Source organism: Pezoporus flaviventris, unplaced genomic scaffold (genome assembly GCF_033815535.1).
Source record: "Pezoporus flaviventris isolate CSIRO_AGI_PZ_B2104156 unplaced genomic scaffold, CSIRO_AGI_Pfla_v1 ptg000006l, whole genome shotgun sequence".
Lineage (NCBI taxonomy): Eukaryota > Metazoa > Chordata > Aves > Psittaciformes > Psittacidae > Pezoporus > Pezoporus flaviventris.
This window is the reverse complement of record NW_026892554.1, coordinates 13,829,833-13,848,341: the sequence shown is the minus strand read 5'-3', so window position 1 is coordinate 13,848,341 and position 18,509 is coordinate 13,829,833. Positions and strand designations below refer to the sequence as shown.

The following is an 18,509-nucleotide window of genomic DNA, read 5'->3' as shown; positions in this document are numbered from 1 at the left end:
ATTTCTAGTAATGAGATTAGCACCAGGTATGGTTGGAGGGATTTTCTCTAATAAGAAATGGTTTTTAACAGGTGTGTGATTGATGGCTCTGGTTTTTTTTCCCACTGAAAAGGGACCAATGTGTAGAATAATTAAAAAGCATCTTTAAATTAATTCAAATTATTTATGAGGGACTGTAAATTCTGTGGTGAATTCCAAACTGCAAAAGGTTGATAAAATTCAACTGCACTTTTAATTTAAGAGAGCGCACAGTAATGCATTGTATTAAAAACCTTATTTTCTGGTGTTCTACAAAAAAACATGCGTCATACACATTTGCAGGAGAGTGCAGTGAGGAATAAACACACTTTTCAGGCTCAGTGTCTCCTTTGTGGGAGAAAAAGAGGCTATGCTGCAACATAATAAGGATTTAGCCCAGCTGCTTCAGCTGCACTAAGTCTAAGCATTAAAGGAACACGAATCAGATAAGCTTTGGCCACCAATTCCTTTCAGGGAACATATTCTGTCTGCAACTGGTAGAGTATTTTTTTCTGACTTTTCTGCAAGCAGACTCTCAGACATTTGCTTTCAAGCCAGTACAAGGAGCTTTGTTTCAAATGGTTCTTGACATTAAAGGGATCTTTATGATTCTAAGGTCCCATTCTGTATTAGATTTTGTAGGTTACATCCATCATGCTCTTGGTCATTTAAACACAGAACAGAAAAACATGTAAAGCTGTACCTTTATAGTTGCTAGCGCCACTTCCATTATTGCACACTGCCTCAGGGTCAGGCTTCTGGCTTCCTCTCGAATCACATGGTCCTGCAAAGCAAGTTAAGACTGCAGTTGGTTTTGAGACAGTATTGTGGCCTGTCTGTGCTTGGAAAAACAAATAAACAAAGCAAGCCATCAAATGCTCCTCAAGCCTCTATGATTAAGAGGGATTAATTCAACTTCATACTTCTTTTACAACAAATTAGAACCTAGAGCAATCACATGTTTCTTGAAAACACAGGCTGGAGGGATAAAGAACCAATGTTTAATACTGAGCACCTGTGTAGCTTTATTTCTTTTCCTAAGATATAGTATTTCTCTCTTGGGGGGGGTGGGGACAGGGAAAAGATTAAGTATTACGTTTAAATAATTAGATGACACTGAGATAATTGTATTAATAAACCTGACAGTTTAACTAACATTTGTTAGTGCCCTCTGTTTTTTTAAAAAGGGTTTCCTATTAGAACCGAAGTTAAAGATTTATAAAGTGACTACACTCATGTGAAATCTTTTCCTAAAATAAGCATCCTCTGATTTACTTAGGCAGTATTTTAACTCCTCTAGCAAACTGAGCAATTGTTCATAGAAGCATGAATTACCACATTTCTGTTCAAAACTGAAATCCTAATGGAAAATTGATTGGCAAACAAAGTGACATCAATATCAAGTGACTGAGCTCTCCATCAAGTGTGTTACGGACTTCAGTACTGTAGTGCTGATGAGTTCATTGTAGAGGTACATCCTGTATTTCAATACACACCATAAATAATACACAGAAAGAAAAATTACTGTATCCATACCTTAGAGTTTTTAAAGAACTGGTTCTAAAAGGCAATGAAAAGATCTCATATTTGTGATGTTTAATGCTTAGGAGACCTATTTGTGCAACACAGCAATGATCTCTTCTTCATCTATCTAGTGATGACTTACCATAGAAAGCATACATTCTTATCGTCTTAATTTGGTTTGATGAGACTGGAAAATCATTATTCACCTGTTAATAGTTTCTGCCATATTCAATCTTACTATTGTAAATAAGCAATAAGCAATAACTGTAAATAAGCAATATTATTGTAAATAAGCACAAGAATCATGCATGGCCTTATAGTCACTAATATTTCATCCATTTCTTTTCATTAGAGCAAGCCACTCACAGTTTCATTTGGCCCCATTACCTTGAGTTTTGACAGTTGTCCAAGATCTTTGGCTGCACTGAATATCATCTGGGGCCCCTGTAATCACACAGAAAATTCAGGAAACAGACTCACTACAGCGTGTTTGCTTTTTATGTCAACATGATCTTATTTTCTGCTAGGACATCAGCCAAAGCCACTGTTTTGCAAAGCTAAATAGAAATTTCAATTACACGAGACGTATTTTCATCCAGTTGATAAGGCCAAGTGGTTGAATGCCTGCAGCATGATTCCCTCTGGTATCACATATTTGATACAAATATTGCGTGTTCTGTTGATAGTGGTTTCTTGTGCTCCTGTCTCTTCCATTTAAAATTTTGAAGCTAAGGCTGGAATTATTCTTATAGAGCATATCAATGAGAGATCTGACCATAATCATAGCACTCAGGTGCTAATATAAACAAATACTTCAGCACAAAGGAAGCTGAAAACGCTTAACTGTCTACAGTGACATCTCAGTTGAGTCACACACAGCACAACAGTGTGCTGTTAAGCCAAAACCATTTCTTTTTTTAAGAAAAGATACCAGTGTTACAAACTTAAACCAATATTTTACAATAGCCAAATCCTGGAATGTCACCAAAGGCCAATGACTACATGTTTGTCTTAGACAAACAGAATCCACGGTTACGTGTTTATCACAATTACTCCAAGAAATACAATTACTAGTGCATTATTTGGTAGTTCAGCAAGACATAGTTCTGAATATCTGGATTTCAGGAAAAAAGAAGCCAGTCCCACTTACACAGCACAATGCAGACCAACTTTTCATTAAACTTTCTGCTCCAAAACATTTCAGTTTCCAGAAAAAAAAAACGCTTCTGTATGGTTCAATTGCAAAAGATGTGATACAGAACCATAGCTGAAATTGTCAGTATTTATTAGGAGTGACAATAGTAAGATATACCCCAAAATTACAAAATAAACAAATCCAAATGTCTGTACCTCTCACCTCAGACAGAAAGTAATATTCAAGGCTACAAAAGGGAAACATTTCTCTTACAATACTCTGCTTTTCATTGATTTTGTTTAATAGTGTGTTCAGCAGTAAACAGAGCTAGCAAATTAAAGGCAACTGGCTATACACCTTTCACCATGCCTGCCAACAGGGACACTTTATATAGAGGCTACCATAATAAAACCCAACAACTGGTCAAATGTAGCAATTACATGCGATACAAGCACTAATCCAGTAATGTGCCGGGACACTTACAGTTTGGTCCGTCAGTGGTGGAAGCACAATTTGTTTTTCTATTTTGTTCAAGACTAACTTCCAGAGCTCCTTTAAAACCCGTTTCAGAACTGTCTTCTCACAGATTTTCGCAGAGACACTTAAACTGGAATAAACAAAACACAAACCAGTCTCCAGCATCAAGACTTCAGAGGTGGGGTATCACATATACTCAGATTAATGGACATTATGGTTTAGCTTTTCTCTACCAATGAGTATTTCTCAATGGATTAGTTATTTTTCATATTAAGAGTGAATAGTTTTGGTAAAAAGAAAACACATGCAGATCATAAAATCATGTAAATCTCCATTTTCCAATTTGATACTTATTATAGTACTGCTATATATTTATTGAAAAAAAGCAAAATAATGCTGAGTTATGCAGTTTGATGGATGAAACAATTTAGCATTCCTAAGCCCCTAAATTAAAGTTTTATTACATTGTTTATGTCTTAAAAATAAAACCCAAACATCTCCTTTGTCCTGTGTTTCTACTGTGATGGAGAATTGAGTGCTGATAGCTAATGCAAATTCAGGGCTATCATTTGGAAGCATTTAATTCTATATATACTGGCAAGTCTGTGCAATCACATCATGTATTTCTAACACGGTCCACATACTTACATTTTTTTCTTTATTTAAGTGCATATTCATAAACCATCTTGTATGTATTGCCATGATTAAGTAGTGTCATGAGTAAAGTGCTGCCTTTTTCAGGCATAGGAGGAATATTTCATATTCATATCATGCAAATGCTTTGGTGGGTAATTTTACAGAATTGTATCTATTCATGTAAAGAAATATTGTAACATCATTATACACATCACATCATAAATATGCCAATTCATATTTCTAGCATCTCTTACTACTCCCTTGTAAGCAAATAACTAAAACGTTAATTAAGAAATAATGGAAACCCAGACCATATTAACATGCTATGTCTGTAGTCCTTATAGAAGGAAAGGTGATACTCCCTAACAGTTTTGGTTTGTGGGTTTGGTTTGGGTTTGTTTTTTTTTTTTCACGTCTTTATTTTCTGTGCATGGGCTCAGCATCTGCTAAAACTCCACTTACCATTCCTGGGGTGAGGAGTATTTTCTATTCGGACAGTAATTTAAAACTCATTTTAGTTTCCATTATGCCATTATTCAACTAACTCTCTAAGAAGCTATGAAGTCAACTTTGAGAAATGGCAATTTGGGATTGAACGTGACAAGCAAAAAGTCAGCTCACCAGTTTTTTTAAGTGAGCTTAGGACAGCCTATGTATGTGTATAAACACTTCTGGCTTTTCTTCAAGACTTGTGCAAGCAGTAAATGTTTTAACTCAAAGACAGTTAATATTTAAAATCATACTGCTTGAAAGCAACACATACCCCTCTTTTAGCTTAACACATGGGACGAGGTACACTGCTAAAAATAGGTTGACACACACAGATAAAGCAGCTAAAATTTCTTCTGGGCCAGGAACCCAGGCAAAATATGCAAACAGATTAAGCCTAGTACTCTGCACACATGCAAGTACTACAGATATTAAAAATACTACAACATGTTTCTAGGTCTTAATGATGCTTCAGGGCAAAACCACCTATGCCTGACTGTAGTGTCCTGTTCCTAGTCTGCCACACTTACGTTTTGTCCAGGAAATCCATGAGAGGCCGAAGCACAATCTCAGCATCAATGGCTGCACTGTTCTTGTTGGCTGCTGCATTCCCATTTCCTCTCATTTGATTCAATTCGTTGCTCATTTGTCTTATGCAATCTTCAATAATCAATTGGAAACTACAGGATGGGGAAAAAAAAAAGAAAAGAAGAGAATGACGAAATTCCGTTGACAGAAACCAACATATACCATTTTGTATCAGGTTCTTCAACAAGACTTGAATCTTCTCTGCAATGATGGAAAGTTCACAATTGCAAGATACTGCAGGTGTTACAGATGAAAAATAACACCTCCCTAAGGATTACAGTTCATAGAACTAATTTATGTACTGTTTTGATCCCCCCCCGTTTCTGCTCTGTCACTGTGCTTTTCATGACCTTAGAGGTGTGCCAAGTAGTTATTTTCTGGAAGCCATAGGGGTCCCAGAACCTGCAGTTCAGTCTATGACCGACTTAACAACTAGCAACAACTTCCCAAGGTTTTATTTTTCTGTGAAAGGGCAATAGGAACAGCTGACTATAAATTATTTTTCTCTTGATGGTTCGTATGAACCAATCTCTCATCCTTTTCTTGAGGTCAAATAGAAAACTGCTACTGATTTCACCCCATTTAGCTCTATTTGACCATTTCCTAAGTTTCACAGAGCCAGCACCATCAGAAGCTTGTGTATTTATTCACAACAAGACAGAGCTAAAACATTTGGGCTGTTTAAAATATTCTTTTGCAAAAAAACCCCAAACGAACAACGCCAACCCCCTAAACAGAAGGCAGACTCTTCCTCCCGGAAGGAATCTTTTCTACTTCAAGGTGTGTGGGAACAAATTCTTCCTGCACAAGCTGTATCTGGTCAGTTTTTCTGAAGACTGTTCCATTTCTTAATTGATCTGGTTGGGCAACGTGCCTGACAGTCTTTGTGTCATCGATGTGATACAGTCTTCAGTCGATATATTTAAACAATGCAGAACAGCGGTTCATCACAGTCAATAGTTCCGAGGCAGAATAAGTCTCAGCACACATGGTAGTTTGGTTTATGGATTGATTCATGATGAACTGAATTTGTTTAGGTTTATTTATGAACAGAAGTGCAAAATGGAGGCCATAAATACACCAGGCCTATTAATGTGAAACAATAAATGGCAGAGATTAACTTGAGGAATGTGAAAGAATTTACTGAGAGAAAAGAAATGTTACAATCAGACAGTGAGCTATTCCAGCTACATGGCTAATCATAAAAAAAGAATCCAATTTTCCATGTGGAAGCACTGGAAACTTTTTGAAGTACATTTGGATGTGTACTTGCCTACACACTTTAAAGCCCTAGATAAAATCAACATGAAGTTGTTACTGAAGCCGCTCATGTAAATCCTTCTGACTGATCCCTCCAATAAAAGCCAAAATAGTGCACTGGCTTTTCTTGTCATCACCCATCTTTCTAATATTGTTAACCTCACAAATTCCAGCAATAAACTGACCCATGAGGAGTGCTGTAGCTACCTGGAGCATATCCTAGATTGAACTGTCCCTGGTTTTATTTGCAAAAACCCAGTTGGTTCATTCAGAAAGAAGCCCTGGAAAGAAATAATATTCATGCACTGTCAATGATCTGAGAACCAGGGCTGGGGGCAAAAATAAAGGGAGACAATATGATGAACTAAGCACACTCAGAAAAAAGCGCACACTGGCCACCCAGCCAGTTCAATAGATTAAAAAAGCAACTGCAGACTTTGCTTAATGAATACCACTACAGCACTAATTCCTCTTTTCTTAGATTCCTTTCTAATTGGGAGCAAAAATATCTTACAGCTTTTTATAGCAAAGGCACTGCTGGCACAGCACCATATTCATTCAGGACTGCAGCAGGCACTCTGATTAAAGAAAGATTTTGAGAGTAAGGCTCATCAGACAATTGTTGCAGAGCTACAGGCAAGCTGGTGACCCAAAGAAGGCCTTTCCCTGTGACCACTTGAAGCGGGCTAAACATAGGCAGACATCCCCAGCTGAAGCAGGCTCTCAGCCTCAGGAAGTAACATAAACATGGTCAGAGAGAGAGGTTTAATATAGCATCAGACAAGAAAAGCCCAGCAATTTTTGTTTTCCAAAAAGCAGAACAAAAGCCATCAGCCTCACCTTGTAACATGTTCAGGCCCACAGATGATTTTCAGTTTTCTTTACAGCGAAGTTACTGCTGTATGTTTCAGAGTCTAAACATACACACACACAAGTGCACACCACTTCATCAGGGAAGAAGCAAGCTTCACCTCAGGACATCCAAACAACCACCCAGACTTAATCAACGAGGTAGATTTTTGAAGAGGAATATTTCTCTAAGGTTTGCTGTAAAACAGGTTCGTTACCTTGCAGCGTATGTTACACTGAGTTCATCCAACACGTTGCTAAGTTTCACCTGAAGTTCTTTTAGAAGAACACTAGCTTCAGGATCCAACTGTAAAGAGAGAAGTAATGTTATATTCTACTTATACACTATGTTTTGGGGTTTTCCATTACAATTAATGAATTGGGAATTACGTGCAATGGTACACTGCACTATGGAACACCAAATGTGGAAACACCTCTTACAACACAGGGTTACTTTAGCAGGCCTAAAAATTCAATTACCACTTAAAGAAAAATACAGAAGTGAAAAATTATATTATTAGAAATCAAAACTGTGCCATTAAACAATGTCTTTCTATAGGATGGTGTAAATTCTGTTAGCACTCACAAAACCAGAACTACTATTAGCAGACAAATGGCGTTCACAAGGCATACCAAGAGAAAGACCATGAGAAATTAGTACCTGCATTAATAACACTGCACGTCTTTATCTTTTAATTACTTTTTTACATTTCACCACTGTCAGTAACTTTTTTGTGATTTGTGTCGAGGATGTTTCCATACTCCCAATAATGCAGTGTAGAGACAGAATAGCCAGCACTGGAAAATGTAGGCTGAAGACTATCCATGCTACTCCTATTGACGTAATGTGAGGGAGGGGGATCTACAGTACTTGTGTTTCTAAAAGCCATTAAGGCATACATAATTCAAGCATGGAGTAACACACTGTGATGCACAGGGAGAACAGCTCTTGTACATCTGTTACGAGTTTTTTTAAATGCAGGAAAGAAGCGAATGCAGGGGAGAAATAGATTTCTGCATTGAGAGGGATGGGGATCCATGCATAGGTATTTAATCAAAAAGGTTCTCTGTGATACTGATCTGCAACTTGTTTATTGGCTAAGTGCTCTTTTTCAAATTAAAAAAAAAATAGTATGACTTTTTGTCTCTTTGAGCTTAAGCTTTTGGGAAAAATAGTTACAGTCGATTGCGGGATGTGGCTGATGATCATCAGGATCAACAGCTGAATGTGAGTTAATAGCTGATGTTCCAGGTCATTCAGCTATCTACATAACAATCTTGAGGAATGATTTTCACTTAAAATCCTCAAATTCTGCGCTCTGTTCTGCAGGAAGGCCCAGCACAGATCTCCTGACATTTCAAAGGAAGCTGCACATTCAGAATACATAATCAGGTCTGTCTCTATTTGTGTTTTCATATCTTTCATTTCACTAGAGAATTATACTGCCTCTGGTGGGATACATATGGAACACAAATTTAGGACCGCTAGGATATTAGCATTTAACAAATACCGAACACACAAGCATTAACACTGAACACTGTACACATCAGAGAAAACACAAAATACCAGGCAGGCAAAAGACTCAAATTTTCTTAGCAGATCATGCATAAGCTGGAGAATCGTCCTATCACTGGGCCTGCAAAGGCCACTGTAGTTACTTTTTATCAGAAGTTGTTGTGATAACCAGAAAACACAATATATTTGCTAAATTCACCTGGAACTGGACTTAGTCTGGCCAAAATTGGATTAAATACTAGTATCAGATTGTGGACGTAAGACACATTATAAAAAGGTGCATGCAAGCTCTAGACGTTTTTAGAGGGCTTTGTGCTCACAAATTGCATGAACAAGTTTGTGTGTGCACAGCTGGAGACATCTGGCAGAACATCCAGCCCTGTGTATACACATGCTCATGCTTATTAATGCAGTGTCATAGGCAGGAGTGGAATATAAAGAGGTATGCGGGCTGACCATCCAGGGGCTACATACTGAGGATGTCGTGCTAGCCAAGAACGTGTTAAATGCTACTGTTATTTTTGTTTAACTACTGGACAATATGGTAATTCGAGTGCCTCACCAGGACTAAAATGTGCACTTTTCATTTATTTTACCATGTGCTTTCATGTGCTACCGAGTTCCCAGGGCAAATCATAGGGTATCAGCCCTTAACTGGCATCATCCAAATATACCACAGCCATTCTGCTATCGTGCAGCTAAGATGGGAATTGTTATGGTGATTCTGTACTGAGAAGTTCGGGGGGGGGACCTCACAACTGGTAAAAATGGTTTTAGGATTGCCTTGTGCAGTGGAGATGTCTTTTTTCAGTACCTCTGCACATGACTCACTAACTACTGTGGATTATCTTCTGTACAACTTATCTTTCATGCATAAATTAATCTATTGATATTTTTAATACTGAACATATTTTAAGCAAAGCAGCTATGGTGCTTTACTAAAATCCAAAATTCTGTAGAAAACGCACTGCAGTTGAAGCAGGAAGGGTTACTTTCTCCCTCAAATATTCCTAAAGGCTGTGGTTCCCAACATGACAAAGCTGTGCAAAATCATCACAGTTTCGCAACAACAAGCTCAAAAGGGAATTTTATTTGTGCTTTAGAAGGCTCTATTATTTCAGCAGTGGTTTGAGCAACTCCTGCTAACACATTTTATACCAGGTTTCCTTATTCTCAGGAAAGCGTGGTGTGACAAATGCACTATTGCAGCTGTGCAAACGGTTTGGCTTAATGAAGCTGTCAAGCTGCAAGACTTATATGCAGATTGACATCACAACATTCCCTTCTGCAGACAGTTACATATAGCTCTCAAAACCACTATGTAAAGAAGGTAGGTTTTCCAGTGAGGAAAATCAGTGATAAAGAGATTAATTCATTTTTCTAAGGCGTTCAGTGACCAAGACAAGTCATCCTCAGTATTCTTGTCTTGGCTGAGATTAATTACTAGCAAGGGAGCAACAATAAAACCAACCATCTCTGTTTCATGGGCCGACCTGTTTCTGTACAGAGTGCTATATTATTATAGGAAGTGTATAAGAATACAGGTAAATGCAATCTGTCATTCTTCGTACTAGTTACTATAAGCACTTTAAGAAAATAGACTCAAACATGCTCAGCTGCAGAAATCTCAGCTACCCAGATGTGGTTACATGATGAATTACAGGACTAACCTAGCCATAATGTTACCCTATTTTGCAATCTACCAGAAGAAAAGGATGAAAGCAAGACAAAAGGCAATGCTGATCGGCATCTAAGACATCATACAGGGATATACAGATGTGACCATGGAGGATCTACAATACTGGGGAATTTTTCTCTTCAAGTCTCATCTGCTTTATAGAATTTGATGAAGAAGGAAAAAATAACAAGCCATGCCTAAATGACTTTTCAGGAAAATAAGAGGGAAAACACCAAACTAACTGATTATGGGGGGAGTTGGGGGGGGGGGGGGGGCGAGGGGAAGGAAGAGAGAGAACGGACATGAAAGAGAGAAAAGACCAATTATCCCTTAGCTTCTTGGTTTCCATTTATAGTCCACAGCATGTGTGGGCTTAAAATACAGTGGTAGGTTGCCCAGGTAGCAAAGTCTGAGTTTTTTCTAAAGAGCAAACTTTGGGTAGCTGAAATATTATTAGACCGTTAACATGAAAATCATTGTCTTGTAGCAATTCTTAATTCCCTCGGCTTTCTTAGGTTGATAAGTATTTCCGTTGCTTACCATCCTCTTATTTAAGAGTTACAATTTAACCTAAACAGAAATTACTTGTAAATTTGTTAGCACACTTCAGAAGATCTGTTGCTTTGGGATTATTAAATAGATAATGAGAAGTTCGACATTTTCTGAACGCTAGACATAAGCAGATCACACTTTCGCTGAATCAGTAAAAAAATAAGACATAAGAAATATTTGAACATCACCGTTTCCAAATGCTGCCTGTCTAAAACTGAATGTTTTTATACACACGATCCTCATAAAAGTGTTAAAGATTTGATGAATTTGACTGCTTTTGACATAATGTATTAGACTGAGCTACTCCATGTTGTAATTTACAGTGCGTTAGTATGGACATAATCTTGTTAACTGCAAATTTGGTAGCACTTCTATAGGAAACTACAGACACACAAATTCTTTTTGCATGAGTTAAACAGAACCTCTCTAATCCGAATTCCATTTATCTGCAATTTCAGAGCTCTAACTGCTTAGTTTCCTAATGGGACCATCTGGTTGCCCCTGTTCAGAAGACAGTTGTATATCTAGGAAAGATACACATATTTATCAGATCTGTCACTTCAATGGTTCTTTTTGTCTCTGATAGACATGATCCTTCCTCCACCCCACCACCCTACTATTCCATCTTGAGACGCTTGGCTGCCACTGCTCGAAGTACTAAAGCCTCTGACTATACAGATTTAAAGATGGACACTTCTGAACTGTTGTGCTTAAGTTGGCCTCTGTCTTTATGACCATTCCTACAGGAATTCCTAAGGATCACATGTAAAGTTGGAATTGAACTTAACCAGAGTGGAAATATGATTTACCTACAGCCAAGTTAATACTGTTATACAAAAACAACCTGCTCTTGTTTTTCAGCTTTTTGATCCTAATTGCTGTAACTCATTTCTGCCATGTTCTGCGATCTGGTGAAAAGCAACAGAAGCACTAACTTTATGCTTTCCCTTTTATCAGCTTCCAACTTGTCAGACATGAAAACAGGACTTAGTGCAAATGTATACACTCCTTTTGGAAGAAGCAAACAGGAGCGAAAACACAATTCTACATTATGATAAACTGGTCCCATCATTTTGCACTTGATTTGTTTTAGGTATCCAGCAGGTTGGGTCCCACTTTACTACTCTTACTTTACCATGGCTGACCGTCTTGTTTATGCAATTGCAATTGTAATGTACCCCTCCTGCTTGGCTACAGCAGAAGAAGGTTGTTAATAAAGAAATTCATATTGTTCAAACTACTTTATTTTAATGGCAGGGGAGCTGAGAGCCGACTTTTTTCTCTATTTATAGAGCTCCCTGCCCTGCAATATGCAATAAGCCTGCTCGGAACATAGGGACTGCTGCCTGACCGTGGTATTTTGACTGCGTAGTTTGAAAGATGTACTGTTCACAATGTGACACTGAGGAGATTAACAGCATTTCATTTTTCTTAGAATTAGTTTTGCTTCAACTGAATTAGGTCTTATTATTCCACTGAAAATCATCTGGCTTTTTATGCCCTCCACGAACAAGATATTAAACTATTTTCTCTCTGCTTACAGATTTTATTGCTGGCTTTGTTTCTTATAAGTACCAGTTCAATAAGACAAATTTGCTATGAGAATAGCTAGGGGAGTAAGTATTCAATCTGAAGACAAACATTTTAGAGACACTTTGATACATGTGACAAAAAAAATAACACGAATGCACTTTTCTTCTAGAAATTCCCCCAATGAGAAACAACAAAACTTTGAATGTATTTTTTAGATCTCTTTTTATAGACCACGAATCAAGATGCACTTCAGGTACCAAAGCGAAAAATATCTCCAAATTCTCTCCAAGGGCTGCACACTGCACCACATCTGTAGCAAATGTTGCTTTGAGACTGTAACATCCTCATTAATATCAAAAAGGAAAGGAAAAAGGATGAGAAGTGATGAGAGATTTTGCAAGAAAGCTGCTATGAAAACTCCTGATTATTTTTTGACTGGATTTGTTGTTATAAAAGCTATCAGGAGCAAAAAGAAAATATTTTGAAGATTCAAGAAAATATTCTAATGTGAAAATAGTTTGACAGATATAGATATAAGGTGTTACTTATGGCGGAAGGTGCTACATAAGGCGGAAGTCATTGCTAGACCACTCTTTATCATCTTTACCAAGTCTTGGGAAACGGGAGAGGTGCCTGAGGACTGGAGGAAAGCAAATGTCACTCCAGTCTTCAAAAAGGGCAAGAAGGACCCGGGTAACTACAGACCGGTCAGCCTCACCTCCATCCCTGGGAAAGTGATGGAACACCTTATCCTTGGTGCCATCTTAAGGCATATCAAGGATAAGAGGGTTATGAGGGGCAGTCAACATGGCTTCACCAGGGGGAAATCATGTTTGACCAATCTCTTAGCCTTTTATGAGGAAATAACAGGGTGGATGGATGATGGCAGAGCGGTGGATGTGGTCTACCTTGACTTCAGCAAAGCATTTGACACAGTCTCCCACAGCATCCTCACGGCTAAATTGAGGAAGTGTGGACTGGATGATCAGGTAGTGAGGTGGACTGTGAACTGGCTGAAGGAGAGAAGCCAGAGAGTTGTAGTCTATGGGGCTGAGTCTAGTTGGAGGCCTGTGACTAGTGGAGTGCCTCAAGGGTCAGTACTGGGACCGGTATTATTTAATATATTCATCAATGATTTAGATGAGGGAATTGAGTGTACTATCAGCAAGTTTGCTGATGACGCTAAGCTGGGAGGAGTGGCTGATACGCCAGAAGGCTGCGCTGCCATCCAGCGAGACCTGGATAGGCTGGAGAGTTGGGCAGGGAGTAACTTGATGAAATATAACAAGGGAAAGTGTAGAGTCCTGCATCTGGGCAGGAACAACCCCAGGTTCCAGTATAGGTTGGGAAACGACCTGTTAGAGAGCAGTGTAGGGGAGAGGGACCTGGGGGTCCTAGTGGACGACAGGATGACCATGAGCCAACACTGTGCCCTTGTGGCTAAGAAGGCCAATGGCATCCTGGGGTGTATTAGAAGGGCGGTGGTTAGTAGGTCGAGAGAGGTCCTTCTTCCCCTCTACTCTGCCCTGGTGAGACCCCATCTGGAATATTGTGTCCAGTTCTGGGCCCCTCAGTTCAAGAAGGACAGGGAGCTGCTGGAGAGAGTCCAGCGCAGGGCAACAAAGATGATTAAGGGAGTGGAGCATCTCCCTTATGAGGAAAGACTTGAGGGAGCTGGGTCTCTATAGTTTGGAGAAGAGGAGACTGAGGGGTGACCTTATTAGTGTATATAAATATATAAAGGGGGAGTGTCACGAGGATGGAGCCAGGCTCTACTCAGTGGCAAACAATGATAGGACAAGGGGTAATGGGTACAAACTGGAACACAAGAGGTTCCACTTAAACTTGAGAAGAAACTTCTCAGTGAGGGTGACGGAACACTGGAACAGGCTGCCCAGGGAGGTTGTGGAGTCTCCTTCCCTGGAGACATTCAAAACCTGCCTGGACACATTCCTGTGTAACATTATCTAGGTGTTCCTGCTCCGGCAGGGGGATTGGACTAGATGACCTTTTGAGGTCCCTTCCAATCTCTAGCATACTGTGATACTTAGCCTTCCTCTGCCCTTGTCTCCATCACGATTTATAGACACTTAGCTGTTTCTATGATTCATGACATTTAACATGCAGGATTGGACCCAAGACCTTAATACAGAAGTACTTCGCATAGAACATGGAAGACAAAAGAATGGAAGACAAAATTATCTGTAATATTTGCAGAGTGAAAGGGGATTAATAGGAACCACAAACCCCAGCCACGACTGGATGATAAATACATCTGTGCAAAGTCTGAGATAAAATTTTCAATGACGACAAGGCTGCTGAAGTTCATTTCATGTTCTCTGCAGCAGGAAGCATTTTTGCCATGGCAGCTTCAAGAAGCTCAGGAAGTTAATCTGTACGTTCATTTGGCAGGTGCTATTCATTCTCACACAGGACTATCTTACCTCTGCAGCGTCCACTGTGGATGTGGAAATATGAAAGGATGTATTTTCTATTTCTTTTTGTAACATGGTCACATTAGATCAAAATTTTGTGGAACTATCAAACTACAGTCTTAAGAAAAAGAGCTGATGTATGCGTAACTTCTTTTTTAAAGCCAACTACTGATAATAAGGACAGGATATTCATGACCTAAATATTGCTTTTTAAGAAGAAGACAGGTTTCTATAGCTTTAAAAATATGTTAATTTCTTAATTAGCTTTCAAAACAGTCAAGAACTATAATCAGCAAAGTACTAAAGCACACGTTTACATGCTTTTACTGTTGACAAGACTTCAGACACTTTAAAGTCTTCTGAAATATAAAAGGAGATAAAGCTCAGCATGTTCTGGACTGCTTTGTAGCAGCTCTCAGTGAAATGGTGCTAAATCTTGAATACAATCAGGCCCTCAGACACTGAAAAGTGCACTTACAAAATGTTTTATAGATTTTTTAGAACCTCTGAAAGATTTTATGCTGTCTGCCTAGTAAAACTTTTCAATTTAGAGTGTCAACTAAATGCCCAAGCATAGCTCTTTTTGATTTTAGATCAGAGGGGATTAACACAAATGCATCAATGGAAATTAGTAGGAAATGTGACTGTTCTTAGCCTTAGAGAAATGGTCAGGAATAATAAAAGATGCTTACTATCACAAACCTCATAAGAGAATCTCTCTCCTTCTTTCTTCTGCTCAGTGGATTGCAAGTCAAAGGCATTAGACAAAGACATGACACATTACAGACAAAGCACAAAGCACATATTCTATGAAATTTTCAGATACAGGCAAAACGTACCAATACGTACAAAAGCAAATAGTCCAATACAAACACTAAAATAAAGCTGGCACTACAGATTGCAACACAAAACACCCAGTGCTGACTGAACTTTACAGATCATTAGCATATTTCTGTGAAACAGTGTCAGGTCTCTCAAGTATTGTCGGGGCAATAAGCACTCTCATAGACTTTTGGTTTTTAAACATTTTGATTTTCTTTGCAAGCAGAAGTGAAGGCTGTGAGTAGGTTGCAAACATGGTGCTAATGATCTCTAAGGAACTTTGAATGAACCAGGAAATATATACGACTCACCTCCTTTCCTCCCATGGACTCAAACATTTTCTCAAGCTGGACTCTTAACTGCTGAATGTTGTTCATCAAGATACAGGGCTGCAAAGAGAGCACCAAATGTGAGACTGCGCATGTTATGTTCCTTTTATATATGAATATGCATATTCATAGCCTCTGGGCTTAAGACTTGTTCTTCAACAGCCCTATGTTCATGCAGTTGTGCTTTTCAGAGGTGAATATAAGATTCTTGATCACTGCTGCCCTCCCTTTAATTCACACTCCTCTCTGCCCAGTCAGCCAACTCACTCTGCCAGTGACTGCCCATTATGCCCTTATGACAGTGTTGTCCCACAGGAAGCTGAGAACCTTCTCCCAAACAGCTGAGCAGTTTTCAGATCTGCATATTTCATGTTCTGGACTTTATAACCCGTGTAGTTGCTAATCATATTCAATTCAGTTACAGTAATGTGTTACCATCTCTTGGAGAACAGACACAATAACGATAAAAGTACTTTACGAATGAAAATAGACCAGAGGAAACAGACTGCCAGATTGCTTTCTAGACTCATTCTTTGCAGACAACTGACAGCACTGCAACCCAGATAATGGGTGATACTTAAGTATTTGAATAATTCAGGAGGCAGTTCTGTTGATAACAGTATTTCAGAAATGTACGCTTTACATTGCTTGAAAAGTTGGTGAATTCTGCAATAGAATTTTGTAAACATACTATTTTAGTCTAAAAATATTGTTGTTTAAGCTCATTTCTTTAGGGCAGAACACAGAGCCACAGTGTAAAAGACAGCAACTGCTGGATAAATAGAAGGTAAAAAGTACAACATAAATAAAAGCTGCTTATTAAAAAATTATGAAAGAAAAATTCTATTACTAGAATTTTGTGTACTCAGATGCCATTTTATGTGAGTTTGGTATGGTGCAGGGGAAGCAATAAGACAGTACTTACTAAAAGAATTGTAATTGGCCAAGGTCAGTGTGATCTAGTGCATAATTGGATTGATTTAGAAACAAGTAATACATTTCAATGAAACACACATATACTTTTTCCTGAAGGTGATGGAATGATTACAGTGATTGATACTCAGTTGTACCTTCCTAGTTAACAGCATGTTAATAGCACTGAAACATGGTAGGATTAGATTTAGGTATTCTAAAGACCAGTAATGTGATTTAATTATTTCTGCATTACTCTCAAAGGAATTTGGTGTCAAAGTCCTTCCCAACTAGAGGAAAGAAAAACCCTGAAATTTTATCTAACTTCTTAATACTTGTATACCAGTATAGCATTTTATTTGCTCTCCTGCAAAAGACAGCTGCCTCTGTATAATGGTTAAAATACCACCTCTCTTCCTGTCTTTCAAAAAATCCACAAACCTCACTTCTTCTATTTGTTTATCTACCTTCTATTAATTTCTGATCACTTTCTCCTCCTCTCCTATGCCATCTCCTCTCTTCTGACATGATTTATTATTTTGGAAATTATCTGCAATAGCACAAATCAATGATTATAGAACAATCATAGAATCAACTAGGTTAGAAAATACTTTTAAGATCATCAAGTCCAACCCTTACTCCTGGACTGCCAAGTCCACCACGAACCCATGTCACTAAGGGCATCTACTATGATACTGATGTGGGAACAAGAAACTGAATATAACAACCTGATTCTTTTGTTCAAGTCAAGTGCAAACGCCTATGGCAATACACTGAAGCTATGAGATAAATACTTCATACTGAGTCAGTTTTCAAAGTTTCCTTTGAGACTGGCTAAGGCTGCTCTTTCAGTCTTAAGTTTACCTTGGCTAAATGAAAAATTTTCTATTGCTGTCAGTAAATAACAGAACCAGATCTTGAAAACATCCTCATTACTTCATTATCATCTTGCCCTTCAGAATACTTTTTGTAGCAATTTACAGGAATCCGCCAGATAGAGCAACACACAAAAATGAATGGCAAGTACAGTACCTAAACCCAAGTTTGCAACAGTGAAAGTATTGACTTGAAAAAGAATGCCAAAATCTAATCATAAAAAGTATTTTTTAAACCTCTTATCAACTCTAATGCAGGAGATGGACTTTTAATAGTTGAGATCAACAGATCAAATGGTCTTTTATTAAGCTAAAAGTATGTATTTCAAAAAGGTAGCTTCGGTTAAAAATATTTGTCCCCAAAGCATTTGATATAATACTTCATACCATGAAGTATTATGAGATTAATTCCATCTAAAGCCTTAGCAAACACTGGCATACCAGGTGGCTTCAGAAATCAATCACCCCAACAATTAACAAATCCCACTGGACGGGGCAAAAGACTTCACAGTTTGACTCGATGACTCAACACTATGTATCAAAACTAATTTCATCTAGAAAGCAGTAAGATTTACTTAGTATTAGCATTAAATTGAGAGAAAATGAAAAAAAAAAGCTACAAATTTTATTTCTTTTTTTCACATTAAATTTTGAGAATAGTTATGGCTTATATTGGATTAAATACAGAGACAGATTAGTTTACATGAAGCTTTGTTTGGCCTGATTAACATAAAAGTACAAGACGTGTAATGCATTCACTCCTCCATACTGGGGAGAGAGTATTATGTTCTCTTCAGCTCTGTATTTGCCCTGGTGGTGACAGAGGTAAGGAATATGTAGATGTATCTGGAATGTTAAAAATACATGAAGATTTACATCCT

The 18,509-nt window shown here is 38.2% G+C and overlaps 1 protein-coding gene across 2 annotated transcripts in view; it reads right to left on the bottom strand.

Moving 5' to 3' along the window:
* Window positions 1-18,509, bottom strand: part of UNC13C (unc-13 homolog C) — a 146,195-nt gene that overhangs the window by 13,471 nt on the left and 114,215 nt on the right. Inside the window, exons 23-29 of one of the 2 annotated variants that reach the window (XM_061446985.1) lie at window positions 15,824-15,901; window positions 15,393-15,422; window positions 7,195-7,283; window positions 4,810-4,959; window positions 3,161-3,284; window positions 1,930-1,986; window positions 722-802 (exon numbers count right to left, since the gene is read on the bottom strand). In XM_061446985.1, the coding sequence (XP_061302969.1) occupies window positions 722-802; window positions 1,930-1,986; window positions 3,161-3,284; window positions 4,810-4,959; window positions 7,195-7,283; window positions 15,393-15,422; window positions 15,824-15,901 (609 nt within the window). The remainder of the gene's footprint in view (window positions 1-721; window positions 803-1,929; window positions 1,987-3,160; window positions 3,285-4,809; window positions 4,960-7,194; window positions 7,284-15,392; window positions 15,423-15,823; window positions 15,902-18,509) is intronic. The other variant, XM_061446986.1, reaches the window with a different exon arrangement.